General features: G+C 46.8%; 1 protein-coding gene across 1 annotated transcript in view; it reads right to left on the minus strand.

The window, feature by feature from the left end:
• Positions 1–26,869, minus strand: part of astn1 (astrotactin 1) — a 2,581,734-nt gene that overhangs the window by 8,769 nt on the left and 2,546,096 nt on the right. The window contains exons 24-25 of the mRNA XM_078219174.1: positions 19,992–20,092; positions 4,784–4,967 (exon numbers count right to left, since the gene is read on the minus strand). Coding sequence (XP_078075300.1) covers positions 4,784–4,967; positions 19,992–20,092 — 285 coding nt within the window. The remainder of the gene's footprint in view (positions 1–4,783; positions 4,968–19,991; positions 20,093–26,869) is intronic.

The following is a 26,869-nucleotide window of genomic DNA, read 5'->3' on the forward strand; positions in this document are numbered from 1 at the left end:
ACTTCACAGAGTTTAGTGCACAGAAGAGCTTCCTGTTTTGATCCTTGGAAGTTTGATAGCAAATTAACTGAAATAAGATTGGAACGAGCAAGCTAGCAAAATTCAGAATGGTAATGAATGTTGTGAGTGTGTCTGAAATAGATTTCTGCAGCTGTATGTCTTTGAACCAGTAAGAGTTTTAACAACACCAGGTTAAAGTTGGACTTTAACCTGGTGTTGTTAAAACTCTTACTGTGTTCACCCCAGTCCAACGCCGGCATCTCCATATCATGTCTTTGAACCAACCATGGGTGTACCATGGATTTAGTAATGAACAGTTAACAGCCTAACTGTACATGAACATTTATCTAATAATATAATTAAGGTCAATCGAGGGCTGGATTTTGGCTACCAACGTGGATAGTTTGAACCAAGACATTTCTAGACTTGCTGGACTTGCTTCAGTAAAAAGGGTTACAAAACACTCAGGGGTCAAGTTGGGCCCACCAACCAGAGTATAGGCGCGGACCAAGGTGGGCTGGTTACAAGGTTCACCTTGGTTCTCTGGGACTCTTCCTAGTTATTTTAGAATTTGGTAGGCCCTCCAGCCCACACCCCTCCCACACTATTTACCTTTGACTGATTCCCATGGCCCCTCATTCCCTCCATGCCAAATCATGTCCCCTACCCACCTCCAGGCACCCATGTGCCCTCATGCCTCCTCCAATGTCAGTATCCACCAAGAAGCAGACCTCAGGCACCATGTGGACATGAAAAGAAAGCCTTGTAACAATCTAATAAATCTCTATAAATGCAATAGTTAAAATGAACTCCCATTCATAAAACCTATTCAAAGTTTTTAATTCTCAGTGGTCATTCTCTTATAAATAAACAAACTTCTGTTCAGACCCCAGAGAGACAGCAAAGCTAATCCTTTACTAGACTATTTAAGCTCAAGAACCCCACTTAGATAATTATATCAGTCGAAACTCAGCCAAGCATTCATAATGACATAATGGGAACAGTATGAGAAAGTCAACAAAGTGCTCCATTGAAACTGCACTATCAGTTGCTACTTTTTTTCTAACTGCCACCTCTCAGTCAGGAGAGACTTCCGGCCATAGTATAAGGGAATACGGAAAGAGGCTTACAAGAGATATAAGAATCAACTAAAAAAAATTGTATTAAGAATGAGAGCAGTCAGGAGCAATGTCTGTCCATTGACAACCGATGATGGTGACCTTGTCACTGAAAGTCAGGAAAGTCAGGAAATGGTGGATGCATTGAAATTATTGACCTGGTTAGGAAAATGGCCAAGTGACAGTGGACAAAGCCAAAGGACAATGAGAAGGTGCTCGAACTGGCAGAATAGAGTCTACAAGAATCTATGTTGGGGCCTCAACCATACACTTTATTTAATAACAGCTTTGCTGATGGGATAGAAAATCATGCAGCCAAATTTGGTGAAGGCACAATGATAGGAGACATTGTAAGCACTGTAAATGAAAGTATAGAAATCACAAATATCAAAAGATTAACTGAATGGACAATTTTAACATAGGCAAAGGTGGGGTCATCTGCTTGGGGAAATATTAAAACAGGGCACTTTCTAAATGATGTAATGCCAGAAACAGTGCAGGTTCATGAACAGGTACAAAAAAGAATCAAAAAGATTAATGTAATGCATTATTTATATCTAGAGGATTAAAATACAAGGGAGAAGTCATTCTTCAGCTAAACATAGCCCTGGTTAGACAGCACCTGCACTACCGTGAGAAGCTCTGGGTACCAGAACTTAGGAAAGATCTATTGGCCGTTGAAGGAGTGTAATGAAGATTTACAAGAATGAGAGTTAAATTACCAAGAGTGATTACACAAAATGCATCATATTCCCTGAAATTAGTCAAAGTTTTCAAGATACTAAGGGGAACCTGCAAGGATAGCAATGATGTGGGGATGCTGGCGTTGGACTGGGCTGGGCACAGTAAGAATTCTCACAACCCCAGGTTAAAGTCCAACAGGTTTATTTGGAATCACGAGCTTTCGGAGCACTGCTCCTTCACCAGGTGAATGGTCTGTGTCTGTGTGAAGTTCAAATAGTTGGGGCTCCACTCACCTGATGAAGGAGCAGCGCTCTGAAAGCTCATAGAGGTAGGTTGCAATCTGGAATTATGTTGCAAATCAGTCACAACCACATTGAATGGAAGGTGGAACAGACTTGGGGCCATACTTTTCTATTTTTCTGTCAACCATTATTAGCAATTGATGATGCTTCAGAGGTATGACATTTATAACTGCTGGAAATGAGAAACTATCAACTTTTTATAAATGTGTAAACAGTTACCCAAAACAAGACAACTAATATATTTCAAAAGGAGCAAACATGGTCTCCATTCCTTCTTTTGAAAAAAAAGAATATACAAACATAAACATTCATATAAGCCAGGTGGAGTAGGCCATTCGGCCCATTGAACCTCATCATTTAATAAGGTCTTGGCTGATTTGATTGTGCCCTCAACTCTACTTTCCTATCTACCTCGATATCTAGAGGAGGTTGAGGCAGACTTAGGAGAGGAGTGGAGTGTCAGCAGTGCCTATCCGATACTCCATAGGAGAGGAGTAAGAGTTGGCAAAGGGGCAACTGCTGAAAGAGATATGAATGGCAGACAGTATCCTCAGGAGAAGAATGGGACAACCATAGATGCTCCAAAAGACAGCATTCTGTGGGCAGCACAGTGGTTAGCACTGCTATCTCACAGCGCCAGGGACCTGGGTTCAATTTCAGCCTCAGGTGACTGTGTGGAGTCTGCATGTTCTCCCATTGTCTGCGTGGGATTCCTCCGGGTGCTCCAGTTTCCTCCCACACTCCAAAGATGTCCAGTTAGATTGATTGGCCATACTAAATTGCCCTCAGTGTCAGGGGGATTAGCAGGGTAAATACGTGAGGTTACGGCCTGAGTGGGATTGTTGTTGCTGTAGGCTTGATAGGCCAAATGGTCTCTTTCTGCATTGTAAGGATTCTATTCTAATGACGGGCACACTGAGGCACTGGCAAAGTCCATTTAACAGGTATGTGTATTTAGCCAAGAAACATTTTGGTACAAAGAATTAACATTGCATTAATGAAGGTTTTCCTGACATGCGATTTGCATAATTACACTTTCGTTCAGAACCAAAATGTGTAATGCAGTATTGTTAAAAAGAGGTCTGCTTGGGGTGTCTGGAATTCTCTGGAGTTTCTGGCAGTTGAGAATTAAAAGGAGACTCGATTTCTGAGAAAAGGAAAACCTAACAGGGTCCCAAGCTGCACACTGTTCTCTGTATGTATAACCTTTTTCCAGTAATATCCATGCTTGTAAAACATAATCAAAGATGACAGCAGCACCAAGGTATTCCTGATTTCCTATATGGGTAAGAACAATTAATCCGTAATTTTTATCCTGTGACCACAGTCAAAACCACTTTTGCTAACCCTGGCATTTTTATGTTTTCCTCGGAAATTACTTTGCTCTTTCCCTTCCGGCATGTACCAGTCTAAATCAAAAAGGTTGGCAAACAACGTGCCTCTGACAACAGGGAGCAAGAAGAGGGTTATCCCCGGGCAATTTCCTCTGCCCCAAGCCAATCGTTCCCTCAATGGCTTTGGTGGGAATATCAGACTTCTCCCTGACATGACCACACTGATTCCAAAAAATGCTGGAGGGCAAACACGTGGGGGAATCGTTAAGAATATGGAATTGGTCTCAGGGTCTCTTCATTCTCCTTCATCAATAGTCCAAGCTCCCAGTGTCTCCAATGGGGCAGGGGAGTGGGGTGGAAACCAAACAATCCCCACAGTGCAGGAGAAGGTCTTGAGCCTGCACCGCCAACAATCCCACCCAGGCCCTAACCCCATAACCCCATGCATTTATCCTGTGAATCTTCCTGACACTAAGGGGCAATTGAGCATGGCCAATCAACCTGACCTGCACTTCTTTGGAGTGTGGGAGGAAACCAGAGCACCCAGAGGAAACCCACGCAGACACAGGGAGAATGTGCAAGTTCCATACAGACAGTGACCTGAGACCGGAATTGAACCTGGGTCCCTGGCGCTGTGAAGCAGCACTGTTAACCACTGTGCCAATCGTGCTGTCAATTCCTCTCAACATTCATTCAAAACAGGACTCTTTTCATCTGTTAACAAACTGGCAGTCCATTTTACACTCTGCACAACTCCCATTTTCCACTGATTACATTCTGCAAGGCTCTGGCCTCTCAAGATTAGGATGATCCTTAAAAACTACACAAAAGTAGGACAAGCAAATTGCATGGACAAGACAACTTCCATTGGTGAAGAAGTTGTTGAGGCATGCAGATGATAAAGTAAAGTCAGAGGCAAATGATTTGCAATGTCTAATCAGGCCTGTTGATAATTAGTTGATCTTTTCTGTGTAATTAACTTCATTTCCTCTCCATTTGAAATGCTGTGTAATGTTTGTGAAGGACGCAAAACCTTGGCCAGTAATTGGCCTGTATGATTTTGCCCTCAAATAGCTCATGCCGGTCGATAACTTTATCAGTCTGTCCCACCTTCCCTAGGCCTGGCTGGGAAAGTTCCTATTAATTGGCAAAAGAGGACAATCGTAAAGCCTACAGCAGCTAATAGCCACAGACAGATAGCAAACAGCATTGTTTATTAACATCAACAATGTACCTTGGACTAGATCATTGCTTGAGTTTTACCTCCTGAACTGAACAAGCTTGAGAGGGGAAAAAGAGAATAACATGGATTACTCCACTCTGGAACCAGTTGATGTACACAAACCTTGGTCCCAATTCGTCTTCACAGCGCCAGGTGAACTCTCCAAAGTGCTCGTAGTCCTGATTGTAGTGGTAATACACTCGATGAAGAGTAGATGAGCCCAGATCCATCAGTGTGTTGTACGCAGTTTGCTGTTCCTTTCCACTTGTGTAGCCATTGAACAAGTTATAGATTTTGTCAGCAATTTCTGGAGAAGTCAAAAGTGTACCAGTTAATACAAGTGATCAAAGATGCGTAGAAATCCGTTCCGTAAATAAGTTGAAAGCCATACTCCACGTTGCTGCTGGCTAAAATACCGAAAGAATTTTGATGTTTAAGGCAACTAAAGGATCTATTTGGGTAGATTTAAAAGGTTGGATGTTACATCGCCACTCCACTAATGGGTTTTGAAGGTAGAAGGGGGGGGGGCATGTAAAATTCAGAGAGTGGCTTCTGCCATCTACTCACCCATCCCTGACCTGTCTAACATTTTTACAGGGACAGGGAAACCATTGGGCACACTCCACTCCAACCCAATTATTGGCCACTTAAGTGTCTCATTCCACCACACCACCATTTTGAATCATAGAATTCCTACAGTGCAGAAGGCGGCCATTTAGCCCATCAAGTCTGTGCTGACCATAATCCCACCCAGGTCCTATCCCCGTAACCCCATTTACCCTGCTAGTTCCCCTGACACTAAGTGGCAATTTAGCACGGCCAATCAACCTAACCTGCACATCTGGAGTGTGGGAGGAAACCGGAGAACCCAGAGGAAACCCACAGACATGGGAAGATCATGCAAACTCCATACAGACAGTAACCTGAGCCGGAAATTGAACCACTGTGCCACCATGCTGCCCCACAGTGGGCGGGCGGCACAGTGGCACTGCTGCCTCACAGTGCCACGGACCAGGGTTCAATTCCGGCCTCGGGTCACTGTCTGTGTGGAGTTTGCACGTTCTCCCCGTGTCTGTATGGGTTTCCTCCGGGTTTCCTCCCACAGTCCAAAGATGTGCAGGTTAGGTTGATTGGCCATGTTAAATTGCCCCTTAGTTATCAGGGGGATTAGCAGGGTAAATATGTGGGGTTATGGAGATAGGGCCTGAGTGTTGCAGGCTCGATGGGCCGAATGGCCTCCTTCTATACTGTAGGGATTCTATGACTCTATGGTATTTTACCTGAAGTGGGTGAGGCCCACGCCTTGCAGAAATTCTGGCAGTTTTGACTGGTGCTGGACACCAAGTAGGCATGAGGGAAAGCCTCCTTTGTGGGCCCCTGGCCTACTGAAGGCAACCTTTACCCCACTGGAATCTTGAGCCTGGCTCCCAACCCCAAATTCACATTGGCATGGTGGGACTACCTGGTGCCCCTGCTGTTGTCGCTGCTCACAGCTGGCACTGCCGGGGTTATGGAGTAGGAGGTCATTCGGCCCATCAAGTCTGCACCAACAATAATCCTACCCAGGTTCTATCCCCGTAACCCTACCTATTTACCCTGCCAGTCCTCCTGACACAAAGGGACAATTTTAACATGGCCAATCAACCTAACCCACACACCTTTGGAGTGTGGGAGGAAACCGGAGCACCCGGAGGAAACTCATGGGGAGAACATGCAAACTCTACAGACAATGACCAGAGGGTGGAATTGAACCCGAGTCCCAGGCACTGTGAGGCCTTGCTACCCATTACCTGATTGGCCAGGTAAGGTGGGACTTGCTACTGAGGAGTGTTTATCTAGCAGTAAGGACATCCCAGTAGCAAGCAATAAAAGAACTAACTTCACAAAGTAAATCAAAGTAAAGGTTTAATAGAGAAACTTTATTCCACCACCACTTGGGCCACAAAAGTTCCCCACAATCCCCATTTGCTTTCTATTTATACTGGGTCAGCTGACCACACATCATCTTGCCTTTGGTTACACTGTCCATCAGGTCAGCTGACCCTCACAGCATGTTACCATTGGTTACATTGTAACGGTGGCGGGGGGCGGCGGAAGTAGTCACGTTTTAAACCAATTAATACTGCACCCATCTCCCAAGGCAGGAGTTCATTGCAAATGATTGAAAGAATTGTAGAGTGATGCATTTTGGAACAGCTAGCATGGAAAGACAGTACATTGCAAATGGCACAATTTTGGGAAAATGTAGATATGAAGAGAGAATTTAATGTCCATGTAAAAAAAACCTTCAAGCTGGCAGGGTAAGTTGAAAAGGCGGTTAAAGAAGTATAACGTTTATCTGAGGTAATAAACAAGCATTCTACAATGATATAAATCATTAGAGTTGGCTGGAGTTATGTGAACAATTCTGGACATCACATTTCAAGAGAGATGTAAAGTCTACAGAAAGGGCACAGAGGAGGTTTACCGGGATGTTTCCAGGATGAGGCACTTCAGCTATGTTTATTTATTAGTGTCACAAGTAGGCTTACATTAACACTGCAATGAAGTTACTGTGAAAATCCCCTAGTCGCCACACTCCAGCACCTGTTCGGGTACACTGAGGGAGAATTTAGCATGGCCAATGCACCTAACCAGCATCAGTCTTTCGGACTGTGAGATGAAACCGGAGCACCCAGAGGAAACCCACGCAGACACGGGAAGAACCTGTAGATTCCGCACAGACAGCAATCCAAGCCAGGAATGGAACCTGGGTCCCTGGCACTGTGAGGCAGCAGTGCCAACCACTGTGCCGCCATGCCACCCATATGAGATGATTGTGGAAAGGTTTGGGCTGTTCTCCTTGGAACAGAGATGGTTCAGAGGTGATGAGCAGTTTCAATAGAGGAAAAAGCGGAAAACAATTCCCTGTGGTGAGTGGGTAAATAACCTGAGATCATAGATTTGAATTCATTGGATCTGAAGGTGAGAATGCGAGATTTGTTTTCCACTCAAGAGTTGCTGGGATTTTGGAACAATCCTCACCCTGAAAAGGTGGTGGAAACTAATTCCACAACTAAGTTGAAAGAGAGAGTTGGACAGGTAGTTGAGAATAAGGAACTGACATGGTTACAAATGAAAAGCAGTTATAACACAAATGCTTTTTCAAAGAGCTAGCTCACTCATAAAAGGATCGTTATTTTGCTGTAGGATTCTATAGTTTTGTGCAGTAATACTCCACGATTCTAGCGAACACCTGGGACACAGCACAAATTAAGCCTTCATTTAAAATGAGCACAAGATAGAAGAAAGAAACAAGGAGAGGAAGAAAGAAAGAAACACTTGTATCTATAAAAAAGAATAAAGGCTTGCATTTATACAGCATGATCTCAGGATGTCACAAAGTACTTTTTGAAGCATACTGTGATAATGTAGGAAATATGGCAACCAATATGTGGACACCTAACCTCCCCAAACAGCAATATATTAATGACTAGATATTCTGTTCCTCTGGTGCCATTCACATCCTCAGGATATCCAAAGCACTTCACAGTCAATGAAGTAGCTTCGAAGTGCACTGACTGTTGTAATGTGTGGGACACAGCAGGCAATTGAGGAGGGAGTGGTGCAATGGTATTGTCACTGGGCGAGTAATCCAGAGACCCAGGGTAATGCTCTGAGGACCCAGGTTCGAATCCCACCACAGCAGATGATGAAATTTGAATCCAATAAAAAATATCTGGAATTAAGAATCTGATGATGACCATGAAACTAATGTTGATTATTGTTAGAACCATCTGGTTCACTAATGTCCTTTAGGGAAGAAAATCTGCCATCCTTACCTGGCCTGGCCTACTTGTGACTCCAGAGACACAGCAATGTGGTTGACTCTAAACTGTCCTCCGTGCAAACCACTTAGTTCAAGGGCAATTAGGGATGGGCAATAAATGCTGGTCCACCCAGTGACGCCCATGAATAAAAAAAAATTGCAAAATGCAAACTCCCACAAACAGCAGTGTGACAATAACTGAAAAATCTTTAATTGTCTTAGCTGAGAGATAAAAATCAGCAGGACACGGAGTAGAGGTCTAAGCTCCTCAAATAGTACCACTGGATATTTAACTCCACCAAAGAGGGCATTGGTTTCATTCCTCATCTGAGAGATGGCACTTTCATCAGTGCATCCCTCCCTCAGTACGACACCAGAGCGAAAATCTAGATTTTGTGCAGAAGTCTCTGAAGTGGGGTTTCAGCCCCACAACTATCAGATTCAAAGACAAAAGTGTTACTCATTAAGCTATGGATGTCATGATTGCCACAAAGGAACAGTGGTTGCAGGTTGCGGAAGGAGATCCACTAGAGCTAGCAGGAGCATAGAGGGTAAGGACTAATTGAGAGATCAAAATGGAAGTGCAAAGAATCAGCTGACACAGAATGTGAAGAGTGAATCGACTGGGCTAGATCACAGGTTTTGTTGACATTCATGGGCATAATTGGAAACCTACAACTATGATTAAAGTTCTCTCAATCAAATTACTAGGAAGAGTATACTCATGCGTAGGATCTCCACTGAGAGATGTCTACGTACAGCATTCACATTTTTCAAATAGCAGGACAAAAGTGGTATGTTTAAACTTTTGGTGCCAGCCCAGCGGGTCTGCTAGACCAGACAGAAGCTCCAGCCAGCAAACTTTTGTTTGAAATCCACGTTTAGAGTGAAAGCGAGTGAAGCATCTTTATTATTTCATATTTTACAATTTTATTGCTGTTTACCATCGAAGACAATTGAGATCATTTGTTCAAGACACGGTCTTAGACTGGTAAGGATGTTTAGTCAGCCTTGTCTTCAAGGAGAAGTAAGCAATGCAAAGACTCATAACATCTCCCAGAAAGCAACTTAGTTGGTTCATAACTGTAACCCCAAGATTGCTATTCTTAATCTAAAAATAGAGCAATTAAAAGTTTGGATCATTGTGGGCCAAAGATTCGCTTAAAAGAGAACAGTGTTCGCAAACTGAGGTTAATAACTCCAGCAATAAGACAGACCAAACATAAAGAGGAATGGGCACAGAGAGACAATAAATCAGATACGGACAGTGATTACCTGAGACACGCAGGGCATGATTTCACCATCAAGTTGTGCCCGTTTTCAGGGACAAAAAATTGGTAAAGTCGGGCGTGAGGCGAGCAGCGCGATCCGCGCCCACCTTCACGCCGGTTCTCCCTTTACCAAGGCCCGAAAATGGACCCGATCGGGACCGCACCTCAAGACGGGCGCAACGGCCATTTAAATGCATTTAAATTGAATTAATGGACTGCACACCTAACTTTACCGGCACTTCCCCCTTTACCACCACGTTCACCAATCCCGAAACAGACATGCTCCATAAAAGTCTGATTCGGGTGACGGTTAGTGAGGAGTTAAGTGTATAGCGTCCGACGGCTCTTTTCTTTCTCGGGTCAGTGGTGGTTCTACGAGTGTGTGGGGAGTGGGGGGGGAGCTGTTGCTCTGCAGGGTCCGATTTGCAGCACGGACCTGGGTCTCTGCACTGACCTCGGGTCTTGTGGTGCTGCTGGGTCCTTGTGCACTGAGCTCGCTTCCAGCTAAAGAATGTGCACAAAGCCCTTGCAAATTGCACTGCTGCAGCCTCTCAACTTTGCAAAGAGCTGTGATTGTGGGGAGCATGTGGCTGGGGGAATTGGGGGTTATGGACAGCGATTGTTGATGTGCTGGGGCAAGCAGTGTTCCGTAACCTCTGTGTGTGTTCCTCTCCATCTCTTCCCACCCTACCGCCTCTTCAGAGTGATGCAACCAATTGATGTTGCTGTTCTTTTGGTTGCTGCTGGAGCTGAGGAGGAGGAGCTGGAGGAAGAATTGCGGACACAGGAGGCCCGGGCCTTACCACTTGCAGGAGTAGAGGGAGATGACCACCAGAGGCAGGAGGTGGCCGCTATTCACCCGGGGGAGGGGGCGCAGAAGAAGGAGGGAGCAGAAACACCGGCAGTTCCGTGCACGAGTGTCATTTGAACAGATGTCGGACACCGTGTGCCGCCACCATTTCCGCCTCCAAAAGGAGACAGTGCAACATCTGTACAGCCTGATCATCGACTGCACACACATCGCCCTCAAGGCCCCCCTACAGAATCTGTGGAGATTCATCAACAGAAAAGGGTTCCAATCCCTGAATGTTCAACTAGCATGTGGCCATAACATGAACATTATGCGAGTCTGCGCAAGACATTCAGATAGTTTGCACGACAGCTTCATTGTCAGGAGCTCAGACATCCCGGAGGCATTTGAGGAGGAGCCCAGGCTGTGGGGGTGGTCATGGGTGATATGGGTTACCCGCTTCGGACATGGCTGTTGACGCCTGTGCGGAGGCCCGTGTCTGAGGCGGAGACCCGCTATAATGAGGCCCATGTAGCCACCTGCACGATAGTGGAGAGGTGCATTGGGCTCCTCAAGATGCGATTCCGGTGCCTGGACCGATCTGGCGGGGCCCTCCAATACAGCCCAGTGATCTCTTCCTGCATAGTGGCTGTGCCTTGCACAATATTACTCCACAGAGAGGTGATCTATTGGAGGAGGAGTAGGACGTGGTGGCTGACCAGCTGAGCGTCGCTGGGGAGGATGACCAGCAGGAGGGGGAGGAAGGGGAGGAGGAGGAAGATGAGGAGCAGCATGCCGAGGAACATCAACCAGGCACTGGAGGGCTGGCAGCTCAAATGAGGCATGCGAGGGTGGCAAAGGAGGCCCTGATCACCAGGCGCCCCAAAATTCCTTCTGTCTCCTGGCTTTGTAACTTTTAAGGGGCGTGTGGACAAATACATGAATAGGATGGGAACAGAGGGATATGGTCCCCAGTAGGTAGGGGATTTTAGTTCAGCCGGGCAGCAGGCTTGGAGGGCCGAAGGGCCTGTTCCTGTGCTGTAATTTTCTTTATTCTTTGTTGTTGTAACATTATCACACCAGAGTGGTGGGCTTGGGTACTCTGTGTTAGCGAGTTTTTTTGGCAGGCAGGAGACAATCTGAGATGAATCACGAAGCACCATGATGATGATGCCCTGGTGCAAACTAGTTTGACTCCTACTTGAGATCCGCATGCACGCTGGCACCTAGGCCCACGTCTGTGTAGTGGGTAAGGGATCTGAAACCCCCACACAGGGCCCTGGGCGGGTGGGGTGAGGGACGGGAGGGAATTGCTCATGGAGTCTGGGGAACCAATGCCTTCCTTTTCTCAGTGACACAGCATTGTGGGGCCTCCCCAACTGACAGCAACATGAAGCATCCCTCCGGCGATCATCAATGGAAGAGGATTCCTATTCGAGACAAATCTGAGACAAATTAGTCACAGGTGGGTGGTGCAAAAACATTTAATTGCAATAAAGGTGTTTAAATCAGACATTCTAATATGAAAACTTGTGAACAGAAAACGTTAAGGTGCTTAGATATCTTTCTAACTAGCACAGACCTTCACCCGTGCCATCTCAGTGCAACTAGAACTTCCCAATCTTACGTGGCCTATCACTACGTCTCAGTGACTCCCCAGAATGTACATCGGAGGTGGAGGGGGCCAGCTGCCTACCTCGCCCCATTGCCTGTGATGCACGTGGCGGGCGTCCTCTGGAGCCCTGGACCTTGAGGACCCTGGCCTGCTTCCAGGTGTCTGGGATGTTTCCATGACACCCTCTTCATCCCGCTGCTCGAGATGCCCCGGTGTCAGGAAAGGGGGAGTCAGGAGGTGTGGCCACAGCCACAGTCTTCTGGCTGGAAGGCCCCGGCATGTGTTCGAATTCTTCCTTCTCCCTTGTGGGTTCCTGTGACCCCTGAGTCACTCCATGGGATGGCGATGCTTCTGCAGTGAACTCCAAAAGCTCTGGCGTCACCTGGCACTGCCAGTCCTGGAGGACCACCTGCGTCCTACCCATGGTGGTTGAGCGATGGCCATTTGAGTCGGGAGCCACCTCTCAATGGCCGCAGCAAGTGCCCTCTGAGACTGGGCCATGTTCTGCAACCCCTCAGCCGTGACCATCAGTGACTGGGCCACGTTCTCATAGGCTGCAGCCATAGCCCGCTGTGTCTCAGTGCTGTCCCGCTGGATCTCCTGCAAGCTCTCGAGCCTCTCAGCCATGGGCCGCAGAACCTCGAGAATCCTGTTCAGTCCCTCAGTGACTGAGCTGTGACCCTCTGGGACTCTGTTGTGACCCGCTGTGACTTGGCCATCGCTTGGAGCCTGCCACTCATGGTGAGGATCCCCTGCCCCAGACTTTCCACTGCCACCATTGCAGTGTTGGCCTGGGAAGCACGCAAGACAGGCAATAGCTTGTCCGCCTGAATGCTTTGGGACTCCTCCCAACAGCCTCGCAGTTGGTCCAGTGTGGTTGTCAGCCCTTCCTGCATTCCCTGGCTCTGTTGCTGCATCTCCAGCAGCTGAGGGAGAAGTGAACACAGAGGACCAGCATGTAGCCTGGGGCCAGCTGAGTCCTCACCTCCGGCAGGCCTCCACATGCCAGAGGCCTCGGACATTCCCTCCACCACCCGATGTACATTATTCAATGTGTCATGCTCACCAAAGTGACACAGAAGCCTCACCACTAACTGGACCCAACAATATGTCAGTATCTGGGATGGTGAGTTGTGAGGTGGAAGCTGACGCCAAAACGGTGCCACCCTTGGAGGTCCCTTCACCCATATCCTCCAAGAACTCCAAGCTGTCTGGACCAGGATGGGCAGGAGCTGCAGTTTGGGCCTGGAGTCCAGAAGGCCCCAGGTGTGCGGATGTGTCCCTGCAATACAGGACACAAGGTTAAGTGCAAGGGAGGGAGAGGAATCCGGGATGCAAAACACCTGATTCACATTTCTCCATTGAACATAAAACAAAGCACCAAGAAAATTACATCAGAGGAACAGGCCCTTTGGCCCTCCAAGCCTGTAGCGGCCAGGCTGCCCATCTGATTTGTAACCCTCTACCCTTCTGGGGACCATATGCCTCTATTCCCATCCCATTCACATAGCTGTAGAGATGCCCCTTAAAAGTCACTACTGTATCTGCGTCCGCAACCTTCCCCCGGGAGCAAGTCCAGGCATCCACTACCCTCTCTGTGCAAATAAACATGCCTCGTACATCTCCTTACCCCTCACACCCGAAACCCGTGCCCCTGAGAAGTTGCCTCAAAGTGAGTCATTCGTGCAAATCACATGTTTTGCATCCCGGATTCCTCTCCCTCCCTTGCACTTGATCTTGCCATCTTGACTGCAGCCCGACCATGTTGTCGCTGACAGTTGCATCTCCCCTTCTCTTCAGAGCTCCAGCTCCTCAAAGAGGGTAAGGCCCAGAGGTCTGGCTCACCATCCCCTGTCTTCGCTCTCTCATAGGTGTTATGGTCGGTCTTCACCTGTGGAGACAGAAGGAGCCATGAAATAAATGACAGTGTGACTCCTGCAGAGTATCAGGTGGTGGCCCTTAGAGGCCAAGCACAGCGGGGCTCTTGGGGAGGTGGTGAGAGGATGGAGGTGCTTGGGGGTCAGGGGCTGGAAACATGCAGGGTGCTGAGGATGGGAAGATCTGGGGGAGATTTGGGGGACGATGCAAGGTGGGGTTCAGCACTCACCCTTGCTGCACAGATGAGGTCATTGACTTTTTTCTGGCACTGCTTCACGGTTCGGGGGGGCCAGTGCCCTGGCACTCACCGAGGCGGTGACTTCCTCCCAGGCCGCATTTCCACAAGAGCCCCTGGGTCAGCGTCCTCCAGCAGCCTCCCCAGGTCACCCTCAGTAAATCGGGGGGCTGGTCGTGCGCACATTTTGTGCAGGAATGCCTGCCTGCCTGCCTGTCCATTCTTGAGTTGTTTATGGAGCTGCCCCTCATTAGGGCAGATCAGCTGCAGGCAGTTTGGCAGAGCATTCCAGCAAGTTCCACGTAGTTTGCTAGTTAGCATTGAGGGGAAGGCAAGTGAGCACCTGCAGGTGTGCTGATGGGGCCGTTGGGGGGGAGGGGGGGGGGGGGTGGTGCTGGATCAGAGGCTCAATGATTGGGGACAGGGGAGAGAGAGGGAGGTGTCACACAGCCATCGGAGCCCAGAGGAGATGGGGGCCTTGTGCAGGAGGGTCCGGGGTGGGGGTGAGGGGGATCACCCTGCCTGATATCTGTAGAGTGGAAGGGGGTGGGGGAATCTCTTTGCCTGAAATCAGTGAGGGGGAGGGGGGGTCCACTGCCACTCTGCCTGAGATCGGCAGGGGGGGGGGGTTGTGAAGGAGGGTCCTCTGCCATTCTGCTCGAGATCAATGGGGGGGGGGAAAGAAGTGTCCGCTATCACGCTGCCTGTGATCAGTGAGGAGGAAGGGGGGGTCCACTGCCATCTTGCCTGAGGTCAGTGGGGAGGGGGGGGGGGAGGGGAAGGAGGGTCCGCTGCCACTCTGCCTGTAATCGGTTGGGGGGGGGTGGCAGGGGAGAAAGGATTGTCTGCTGCCACTCTGCCTGAGGCGGGGGGGGGGGGGGCAGTGATCGGTCTGAGTGCTGGGGAGTGGGGAGCTAAGGGGATCATTAATGTTGTGGGAGTGGGGCAGTGTCTGTGGGGACCAGGGGGAGGCATTATCCGACCCGGGAGGGATGTGGCAGGGGAGCGTTATTCTATCATTTTTTGTCTGTGCACGCGCGCTTGGAAGTGCCGATCGGAGCTCACAGGCTTGTGCAGCGCGATTCGGAATCGCTAATATCTTTGCAGGCAGAGTGCACATGGGAGCGCCTGAGAACGGGTCCAAAAGTCTGATCTGAAACACTCCCAGTTTCAAGCCCGCCCAGCACTTAGAATCAAAATGGTAAAATAGGGCCCACAGAGAAAATAAATCCGATACGGACAGTGATTACCTGGGACACAGGGGGACAATAAATCCGATACAGACAGTGATTACCTGGGACACAGGGGGACAATAAATCCGATACAGACAGTGATTACCTGGGACACAGGGGGACAATAAATCCGATATGGACAGTGATTACCTGGGACACGGGGACAATAAATCAGAAACGGACAGTGATTACCTGGGACACAGGGGGACAATAAATCCGATACGGACAGTGATTACCTGGGACACGGGGACAATAAATCCAATACGGACAGCGATTACCTGGGACACAGGGGGACAATAAATCCGATACGGACAGCGATTACCTGGGACACAGGGGGACAATAACTTAGATATGGACAGTGATTCCCCGGGACACGCAGGGACAATAAATCAGAAACGGAGAGTGATTACCTGTAACATATGGGGACAATAAATCAAATATGGACATTGATTCCCTGGGACACACAGGGACATTAAATCAGATAGACAGTGATTCCCTGGGATGCACAGAGACAATGGGCTCGAATTTACCAAAACTTCGTGCCCAAATCGTGGTAAAGTTGGGTGTCGGGCCTATACCGGGATCTGCACCCGATTCTGAGCAGATCGCGGCTTTAGCGACATCCAATTCGGGCACGGGTCCGGCCTGCACCGGAATCGGGCGACATTTAAATCGACTTAATGAACCGCGCGCCCAGCTCTACCGCCAAATCCCACTTTACCGTCTTCCGGTCCGATGCGGATCCGCGCTCTAATCGACCTGCCGAATAAAAATCCGAAGTCGTTGCTGCAGCCTCCGAAGAGCGGGGTCAGAGACTGCAACGGCTCCCTGACCCAGGTCATCCTCTGGGGGTGGGGGTGGGGGGTTGGGGGCGGTGGGGGGAGGAGGAGAGGGGGTGTGACATATCATCCCCTGGTGGGGGGAGGGGGGGAGGAGAGGGGGTGTGACGTATCATCCTCTGGGGGGAGGGGGGCGCTGCAACTCTGCAGCCGATTGGTGGGGAGGAAGGGGGCAGGGGGTTCAGCGAAACGCTGATGTGAATAATGACAGTCGTGGTGTTTGAAGTACGCGGCCACTCCAGACAGGAGGGATTCGGTCCTCCGGTGGGGAGGAGCGATCGGCCGCAGAGTGGCAACGGCACCCCCCGCCCCAGAGGATGATACATCACACCCCCTCTCCTCCCAATCCACCCACCACCCTCCCCGCCCAGGGGATGATCGGTCACACCCCCTCTCTCCACCCCACCCAGATGATCTGGGTCAGAGAGCCGCGCTCTCTGCATTTTTCTTTCACGTCCGGGCGCCGCTGCTTCGGATTTTTTTTCAAACTGCGCATGCGCAGTTCAGAGCTCCGATCGTTCCGACAGCGCTAAGCCCCGCCCACAGCGCGAATCGGACCGGAGCCGGCAAAAAGCGTATGGGCGCGCTGGAAAGAGGATTCCAGGCTCGGATCTATTTGACACCCAGATTCGGTACTTTGACTCAAAATGGTAAAATTAGGCCCAATAAATCAGATAGACAGTGATTCCCTGGGACACACAGGGACAATAAATCAGACAAGGACAGTGATTCCCTGGGACACATGGGGACAATAAATTAGATATGGCCAGTGATTCCCTGGGACACACAGATAATAAATCAGATATGGACAATAATTACCTGTGACATACTGAGACAATAAATCAGATATGGACAATGATTATGTGGGACACACAGGGACAATAAATTAGATATGGACTGTAATTCCCTGGGACACACAAATAATAAATCAGAAATGGACAGTGATTCCCTGGGACACACGGGGACAATAAATCAGATTGACAGTGATTCCCTGAGACACACAGACAATAAAACAGATATGGATAGTGAATACCTGGGACACACAGGGACAATAATTCAGATAGACACTGATTCCCTGGGACACACAGAGACAATAAATGAGATATGGACACTGATTACCTGGGACGCACAGAGACAATGAATCAGATATAGACAGTGATTACATGGGACACACAGGGACAATAAATTACATATGCACAGTGATTCACGGGGGCACACAAATAATAAATCAGTGATGGACAGTGATTCCCTGGGACACACAGGGACAATAATTGAGATAGACAGCAATTCTTTGGGACGCACAGAGACAATAAATCAGATAGCCAGTGATTCCCTGGACACACAGACAATAAATCGAATATGGACAGTGATTACCTGGGAAACACAGGGACAATATAATTCAGATAGACACTGATTCCCTGGGACACACAGAGACAATAAATCAGATACGGACAGTGATTCCCTGGGTGACACAGAGACAATAAATCAGATGTAGACAGTGATTATCTGGGACACACAGGAACAATATAATTCAGATAGACACTGATTCCCTGGGACACACAGAGACAATAAATCAGATACGGACAGTGATTCCCTGGGTGACACAGAGACAATAAATCAGATATAGACACTGATTACCTGGGACACACAGGGACAATAAATCAGGTATGGACCGTGATTCCCTGGGACATACAGGGCAACAAATTAGATATGTACAGTGATTACCTGGGACACACAAGGACAATAGTTCAGATATGGATAGTGCTTACCTGGGACACACAGAGACAATAAATCAGATGTGAATAGTCTTTTCATTTACTTTTATTTGCTATTCAATGGCTTACAACTGCTAATATAGGGCTTGTTGCTTCAGTTCTTGAAGCCCCTAATGGGTGATGTAGGTGAGGGGGTTGAGGGGCCTTGAGGAGGTTTAAAGTGGTCAGAAGGTACAACTTTATGTGGCAAGCCACTGGCTGGCACCAAATTGGAATTATTCCAGGATGAATGTTGTTTTTTTAACCTGCCCGCTCTGGCTCCCTGCCACTCCTGCCTTAGTCCTGCTGAGAAAATCCCCTCTGTCTGCTGTTTTGATTAGGAAAGCAGATTTCCTACACGAAAATCCGCCCCAGACTCAAAGGAGTAAAATACAAGTGGAGATTGTGTTCATTATTATAGTCCCTGGAGTTTGGAAGGTTCAGGGGTGATTTCAGCAAATCTTCAAGATATTATGGAGAAAAATAGATTAGATAGAGAGACATTATTTTCAGTGATGGGGGAGTGTAGGACTCATAGGACATAATCTAAAAATTAGAGCATCTGACCTTTGAAGAGTTAAATTAGGAAAAGCTTCGACATATAAATGATGAAAGTTGTTTGGAATTCTGATGCGAGATGAATTTTTAAATTTTAAATCTGAGATTGATAATTTTTTTGTTATCCAAAGGTGTTAACAGATGATGGTTACATGAACTCAATTCACAAGTCAGCTATGTGCTTAGCGCATGACAGCAAAACAGGTTTGCGGGGCTAAATGGCCTACTCCTGTTCTTATGTTCCTATTCATTGATTTTGCTCCACATAAAATGTAATTAACAGTTAAGGATAATCAGTGAATTTTACTTTCTGTTTTGCTGTCTGTGAGAATATTTCACTGTCATTGGCTGCTTACTCTGCTTGATGACATCATGGCTGCTAGATACCTGGGCATTACTTTGACTGGCCGCCAGATTCCGACCGTCATTGGGAAAGAGGAAATTCACATCCCAGAGATGGCTAGATTCTTATGGATAGATTTCTGAACGGTCTTAAGAGGCACTGAGAGGATGTTCCTCTTGTCGGGGAAACTAGATCTTAATCATAGAATCTACAGTTCAGAAGGAGGCCATTTGGCCCATCGAGTCTGCACTGATAATAATCTCACCCAGGTCCTGTCCCCGTCACCTCACATATTTACCCTTCTAATCCCCCTGATACGAAGGGGCAATTTTAGCACGGCCAATCAACCTAACCCGCACATCTTTGGACTGTGGGAGGAAACCGGAGCACCCGGAGGAAACCCACGCAGACACGGGAAGAATGAGCAAACTCCACATAGACAGTGACCTGAGGCCGGAATTGAATCCGGCTCCCTGGAACTGTGAGGCAGCAGTGCTAATTACTGTCCCACTGTGCCGCCCTGGGTATCTTGGGGATACAGTTCAGAATAAGGGATCTCCCATATAAAATAGGGGAGAGAGAGAATTTCTGCTCTCGGAATCTTTTGAATTTCCTACCCCGAGATTTGAGGACATTGTGTCACTTGAATCTTGATTTATGGAAGACTCAGTAAAGCAGGTTTTTGATTGGAAAGATTATGGGGATGGTGGGGTGGGGGGAGGGGGAGGGTGCATGGAGGGCGTTGGAGTTGCAGGTAGGGAAGTGGTTTTTAGAACACAATCTTGAACTGTTTGAATGGAACAGTAGACTCAAGGGGCCGAATGGCCTCCATCTGCTCTTGTTAGGTTAACAGTGAGCATCATCACTTTGCTGGTGACCTTAATCTGGGCCAACGTTGTCAGCTCTGGACAGTGAGTATAAAGAACGCAGAGTAAATCCAGACAGTGGTTACCCAGTGAGTCTTGAAACTCAGAACCAGTTACATAAAAAAACGACAGGAACACGCACCTTTAGCCTTGACGTCATCCACAAGTGGACAAGGGACTTTGACAGTAACCGCACTAGGTCTGGAGCGTCTTCCAGTGTTATCCACTGCCCACAGGGTGAACCTGGATAAAACACAACAATCCTCAAAGTTAGCTTGTGCGCTGTTAAATAAGAGTTAGCTTGTTCATCTTTGAAATGAAGCATGCTTTGGCATGCTCTGTAAAGTGTGGCTCTCTAGTTAGACTGAAACCAGCTGTGACTTCAACTGGAGTTCAATTCAGATCAGAAATAGCATTGGCAAACTTGCGAATAGAAGCAGACCAGTGTGGTCTATTTAGCCACTTGGACAGAAGTGGCAGTGCACGAACTGCATGTGTTAAGAATATGATGTGGAGATGCCGGCGTTGGACTGGGGTAAACACAATAAGAGTTTTAACAACACCAGGTTAAAGTCCAACAGGTTTATTTGGTAGCAAATGCCATTAGCTTTCGGAGCGCTGCTCCTTCGTCAGATGGAGTGGACGCTACGTCAGATGCTATGACAACGGATGAATGAACACCGCTCGACAATCACCAGGCAAGACTGTTCTCTTCCTGTGGGGGAGCACTTCAGCGGTCATGGGCATTCAGCCTCTGATCTTCGGGTAAGCGTTCTCCAAGGCGGCCTTCACAACACACGACAGCGCAGAGTCGCTGAGCAGAAACTGATAGCCAAGTTTCGCACACATGAGGACGGCCTAAACCGGGATCTTGGGTTTAGGTCACACTATCAGTAACCCCCACAGCTTGCCTCCTGGACTTGCAGAATCTCACTGGCTATCCTGTCTGGAGACAATACACATCTCTTTAACCTGTGCTTAATGCTCCCTCCACTCACATTGTCTGTATCTTTAAGACCTGGTTGGCTGTAGAGATTCGCATTCTAATCAGTATTCTGTAACTTGATTTTGTGTCTCTATATGCCCTGCTTGAGAGCAGATATCCACTCCATCTGACGAAGGAGCAGCGCTCCAAAAGCTAATGGCATTTGCTACCAAATAAACCTGTTGGACTTTAACCTGGTGTTGTTAAAACTCTTACTGTGTTAAGAATAAGCAGAGAATCAGACAGATGTCAGACCAAAATATGAAAGTTAAAGGTCCATTCTCATCTTCCCTGGATTCCATACACACTAATCCTTTCCTGCACACTAATGTGCATTTATACAGTGGCTTTAATGTAGCAGAGTGTCCCAGGGCACTTTACAGGTGCAATTATCAAACAAGGTGAACATGGGTTTTGAATAGGTAGATTTTGAGGGGCTACTGAAATGAGGAGTGAGATAGAATGACCAAACGCTTTAGGAAAGGGTCTTCTGATCTTCGGGCAGCTGAAGATACAGCCAGCAATGGTGGAGCGAGGAAAATCAGGGATGCGTAAGTGAGCAGATGATTGAAAGAGCACCACAATCTAACAGGGTTGCAAGAGCAAAGGAGGAGTGAAGCCATTGGAGGGATTTGAACACAAGCATAAGCACTCAGAACTTGTCAGCAACCAACTCCCACCCAGGCTGCCACAGGAGCTATCAGCAATAATCTGTCGGACTGCGCTAAGCGGCTGGGAGGAACAAATATTTTGTTTTCCACTTGTTACTCTCTGTTTTTTGAGCAAACCAGAGCACCGTAGATATAAATAGCACTGACATCTTTATCAAGGCTGTCTATATTTTCCTCTAATGATGAATGGTGCCATCTACAATATGGCAGCATTTCTCTCAAAGCTACTGGATCCAAGCTTTTGTTACCTCCAGTCTTGCCTCTCATTTTCCAGCCTTCATTCATATATTTGAGCTCATGTAACATTCTGCTGTCCATATCCAACCTTGCGCCAAGTCCCTTGTGCTTGTCAAACTACACTGGCTCCCAATCCATCAATAGCCCAATTTTAAAGGTTTTCTGTTAATTTTCGTCTGCAGCCTTGCCAACTCTTCCCCTGTCATGAATCACCTTTAGCTCTACAACCCTCTGGCAAATATATGTTTTTTCCAACTCCGGCTTGTTGTGCTTCTCTCATTTCCTCACCCTAAAGCAGTTTCGGTCTTAAGTTTCAGAACTCCTTCCACAATCCCCTTCACTTCTCTCTTTCTCTCGCCCTTTTAAGATGCTGTTTAAACCTCACTCTTTGGTCAAGTATTTTGTCTTCTTCTTTGACTTGGTGCCAATTATTGCCCAGTTATGTTCCTGCAAAACATCTGGGGATTTTACACTCCATTAAATGCAAATTGCTATTATTATTGATGCTGCCACCAAGGCTGAGAATATTTAATTTTTCAACTGGCATAACCCATCCATTATTTTTTCATTCATTCATGGGATGTGGGCATCACTGGCTGGGCCAGCATCTGTTATTGAACTCGAATTGTCCTTGCACTGAGTTTCTTGCTGGGCCATTTCAGAGGGCAGTTAAATAGTCAACTACATTGCTGTAGGTCTGGAGTCACATGTGGGCCCCACCAGGCAAGGACGGAAGATTTCCTTCCCTAAAAGACATGAGTGAACCAGATTGGATTTTACAACAATCAAGAAGGGTTTCATGGTCATCATTAGACTTATAATGTCAAATTTTAAAATTTCAACATCTGACGTGGTGGTTTCTAACCCGGGTCCTCGGGGCCCGAGGTTTCTAATCTCTGGATTACTAATCTAGTGACAATACCCACTACACCATTGCCTTCCCTTTATGTTACATTGATGTTTAATAAAAATGTATTTAAGTTTGTGAGCTAGCTGTAAAATGACTATCCATCAAATCCGTAATCCCTAATCCAACCATATGCCTTTAACTAGAACAATCCAACATTTTTACACTTCACTGTTCCTTACTTGAGACTTATAAGTGAAGTGCCATGCAGATGAAAGTCGGGTATTAAAATTACTTTACAATGTGTATATAATGTATTCTCTAAACCAGTCTGGAAAAGTTAATATAAATGCAGGATTATACCAGGTGTATGAGATTTGCAAGAAACAAATAATTTAATAAATAGTTCTCCTTCACCACCCACATTAAAATGATCCGTTTTGTGAATACAATGACTAATTCTGTGTCATTATTAAACACAAACACTGGAGTAAAATTTTACTTCTGGATGCCATGAAAGCCTGCAAGACTAGTTCACGCCTCTGACTCCACCCTCTTGCCACTGTTGTTAAAGAAAACAGCGCCAACCTAACAAATGTGCAATGGCTGCAAATACTCTACTTAACATACCAATGTTTTGGACTCTGCATTTATTCAAACAGTTGTTTGAATAAATGTATGGACTGTTTCTGATGCACTTTTGAATACCTGCCCAGTTGGGCCATATTTTAATACTGGACTCAAAATAAATGCTTTCAGTAATGTCTGCAGTGGAGAGAGAGAGAAAGAGACCAACTGCAGGAGAAACTGAGGAGTAAGCACTTTCTCTAATTACAAGTTGCATTCTAATTAATTAGAATATCTAATAATAAGTAGATAACAATTTCAGAACCAAACCTATTATTTATTCAAGAACACTAGCCTTTTCACATTCTTTGTTATGCGTGATAATATATAGCAGTTGTGTGCTGAGTGAATGTGCTATAGTGCCCTGCTGCAAATGTTGCTTGGTTTACAATGAGCACACAGGGATACCCTGTAACTAGAAATCCCAGCACCTTTCCATTCTCTAGAACATGGTTAATTCTGCTGCTGAGCTGCTCTCAGTGGAACTTCCTAGCAATTGGCCCAAAGAGCCTTTATGTGCAAGCCTAGTCAATGGGCTGTTCAGGTGTGATGGACATCATATCTGAGCCTAATACAGTCCCTCATCAATTTTCACTTACAGACAGAAGAGACTGGGCCATGACTAGGTATAGGTCTTCACAGGTCTTCCTCACCTTGTCCCAACGGCACTCTGACCAGGTTTATTCAGCACTGTCTGTGATCTCAAACCTAGGATTGTCACTGGTCTCTGCGGCTCAGTAACACACACCACGATGCACATTTACCATCTAACCCATCCACGGGGCTTCTTCAATTATTTCACAATTCCCTCACTGTGTCAAGATGACCTCTGAATTGCGGTGCTTCTGGTTTTCACTATAACCCAATTACATTTGGAGAGCAGCTTAATGGCTCAGACACTCCCAGGATCTGAAAAGTGATGAACAATCAAAGCTGAAAAAAAATCACACTCTGATGCCAACTTTATAAAGAGGGTTATTTTTGCCTCAAGACAACATCAAAAACGCTGAAGACACCAATCTCACTGTATTGCTTTAACCTGGTCCAGGCTGGTGTGGTTCGTATGGCTTTGCAAATTAAATACTTGCACATGTTTGCAGTTAGACAGACCTAGTTTTGTGTTTTACATCCAAGAGACAGCGAGCGATATGACCCAGAAAACATCTGCAGGCACCATGACCATCAGCAAATTTGGCATCAAACCCATATTCAAAACATTACCTACTTACGCACAACCACCTTCTATCTTAGTCTTCTCCATCTGCTGCAGATTATTCAGTATATAATATGGAACCTATGAGCTCTTTCATATTTTACAAAGGATTAACTCTCTCGGAACTGGCTGGTGAATAGTGCATTTCACTCAGGTAATCTTGGCAACAGAGAAAGCAACTTAACCATGCTTCTCCCAACACCTCTGCTCGGCTGTTTAGCTCCATGTGACTGTCCTTGCTGAGATCCACTCCAAACACAGCCACTCCATCTCCTACAAAAACTCCTCTTTCCTTCCTGTTCTATCATTTCTGAAAGTTTCCAAAGATCCATCCTGGGCATCCTCCTCCTTCTCATACTGCCTCTCAGCTGCATCATTTGCAGCCACAGCACTAGTTAACTGCATGCATGCTGATGATACCTGCCTGTATTTCAACATTACCCCATTCAACCATACTTTTACTGATTGTCCAATATTTGTCTTGGGTACAGTGGCTGCTTCATATAAATGCCACCATTGTAACTTTTGAAACTGCTAATTCTGCCTCAACAATTGTGAAATTGCATTCAACAGGTCTAGTAAATTATGGAATAGCACCAGAAACTGACCATGAAGATTGATTTGGTTTGATTTATTATGGTCATATATATTGGTATACAGTGAAATGTATTGTTTCTTGCGCGCTATACAGATAAAACATACCGTTCATCGAGAAGGAAAGGAGAGGGTGCAGAATGTAGTGTTACAGTCATAGGGTGTAGAGAAAGATCAATTAATATGAGGTAGGTCCATTCAAAAGTCTGATGGCAGCAGGGAAGGAGCTGTTTTTGAGTCGGTTGGTCCATGTCCTCAGACTTTTGTATCTTTTTCCCGATGGAAGAAGGTGGAAGAGAGTATGTCCACGGTGCTTGGAGTCCTTGATTATGCTGGCGGCTTTTCCGAGGCAGTGGGAAATGTGCACAGAGTCAACGGATGGGAGGCTGGTTTTTGTGATGGACAGGGCTTCATTTACGACCCTTAGTCACTTTTTACTGTCTTGGACAGAGCAGGAGCCATACCAAGCTGTGATACAACCAGAAAGAATGCTTTCTGTAGTGCATCTGTAAAAATTGATGAGATCCGTAGCGGACATGCCAAATTTCCTGAGCCTCCTGAGAAAGTAGAGGTGTTGGTGGGCTTTCTTAACTATGGCATTGGCATGGAGAGACCAGGACAGGTTGTTTGTGATCTGGACACAGAAATTCGAAGCTTTCGACCATTTCTGAATTGTTCTGAAGATTGCGGAAACATCAACCGATTCAGTAATGTCCTTCAGGTGAGGTATGTACCACCCATTACCCATCTGACATGCGGTCACCCTAGAAGACTAATTCTGTCTTTGGTTGTATGGCAACATCCTGGGTCATGACATTTGTCTTCCTGATGCTGATGGTCTCTTTACAATATGAGAGTTTGTCTCTTTGCCGCTAAAGATGTTCCTCGACATGGCATGCTAGTGCCTCATCATCAGCACAGAACAACTTTCTGTGGAGAATTTAGTGCACCTTTGTCTCAGGTGGGGCAAGGCTGAACAGCTTTTCATCAATTCTGGTATCTTCCTAGACACTGGCTATGAAAAGAAGAAAACGCCCGAGTGTTGGTGCCAGAACAGGTTTGACACTACTATAGGGTTCACAGGTCATAGCTGACCTTATCCATCATGATCAACATTGACAATGTGATGCTGGAGGTTGTTGATATCTTCACATATCTAGGCTCCCCAATCACCAGCAATCTGTCACTTGATGCTAAAATCAACAGACACATCTGTAAAACCTGTACTGTAATGTCCAAACTGAGTGAGCGAGTGTGGAACAAAAGCAACCTGACTAAGAACACAAAACAAGACTGTGTCCTCAATGCATTCCCCTACAGCAGTTGAGACCTGGACAACATATGCTAAGCTCAACAGTTTCCACTATCTCTGTCTCAGACATATCCGTGGCATCTCTTGGCAGGACCAGGTCTCAACAATTCAGAGGTCTGGGAATCTGCTAATTCCATCTTCATATACTTCTTGCTAAGCCAACAATACCTGAGCTGGCTCAGCCATGTTCATTAGATAAATGATGACCGTATACCCAAAGACCCCGTGTACCATGAACAGGCCACTAGGTTATAACCTGCTGAGCTTCTCTACTTCTGCTGCAAGTGGGATATGAAGATGGTTGACTGAGATTGTCAACTGGGATACAGTAACCGACAGCCATGACTTCTGGCTGACTGTTTGGAGAGACACTGTACAACAGGAGCAGAGACGAGCTTCAACTGGCTGAGAAAAGGGCCCAGAGAAAACAGAGGCCAGCGAGTCATGCATCCTTCTGCTCTCTGTCACTCTCTGCTGCAAGTGTGGCAGAGGCCCATGCCAGAGTGGGCTTCCTGAGCCACAACAGGCAATGCA

The sequence above is a fragment of the Mustelus asterias genome, chromosome 8 (assembly GCF_964213995.1).
Source record: "Mustelus asterias chromosome 8, sMusAst1.hap1.1, whole genome shotgun sequence".
Lineage (NCBI taxonomy): Eukaryota > Metazoa > Chordata > Chondrichthyes > Carcharhiniformes > Triakidae > Mustelus > Mustelus asterias.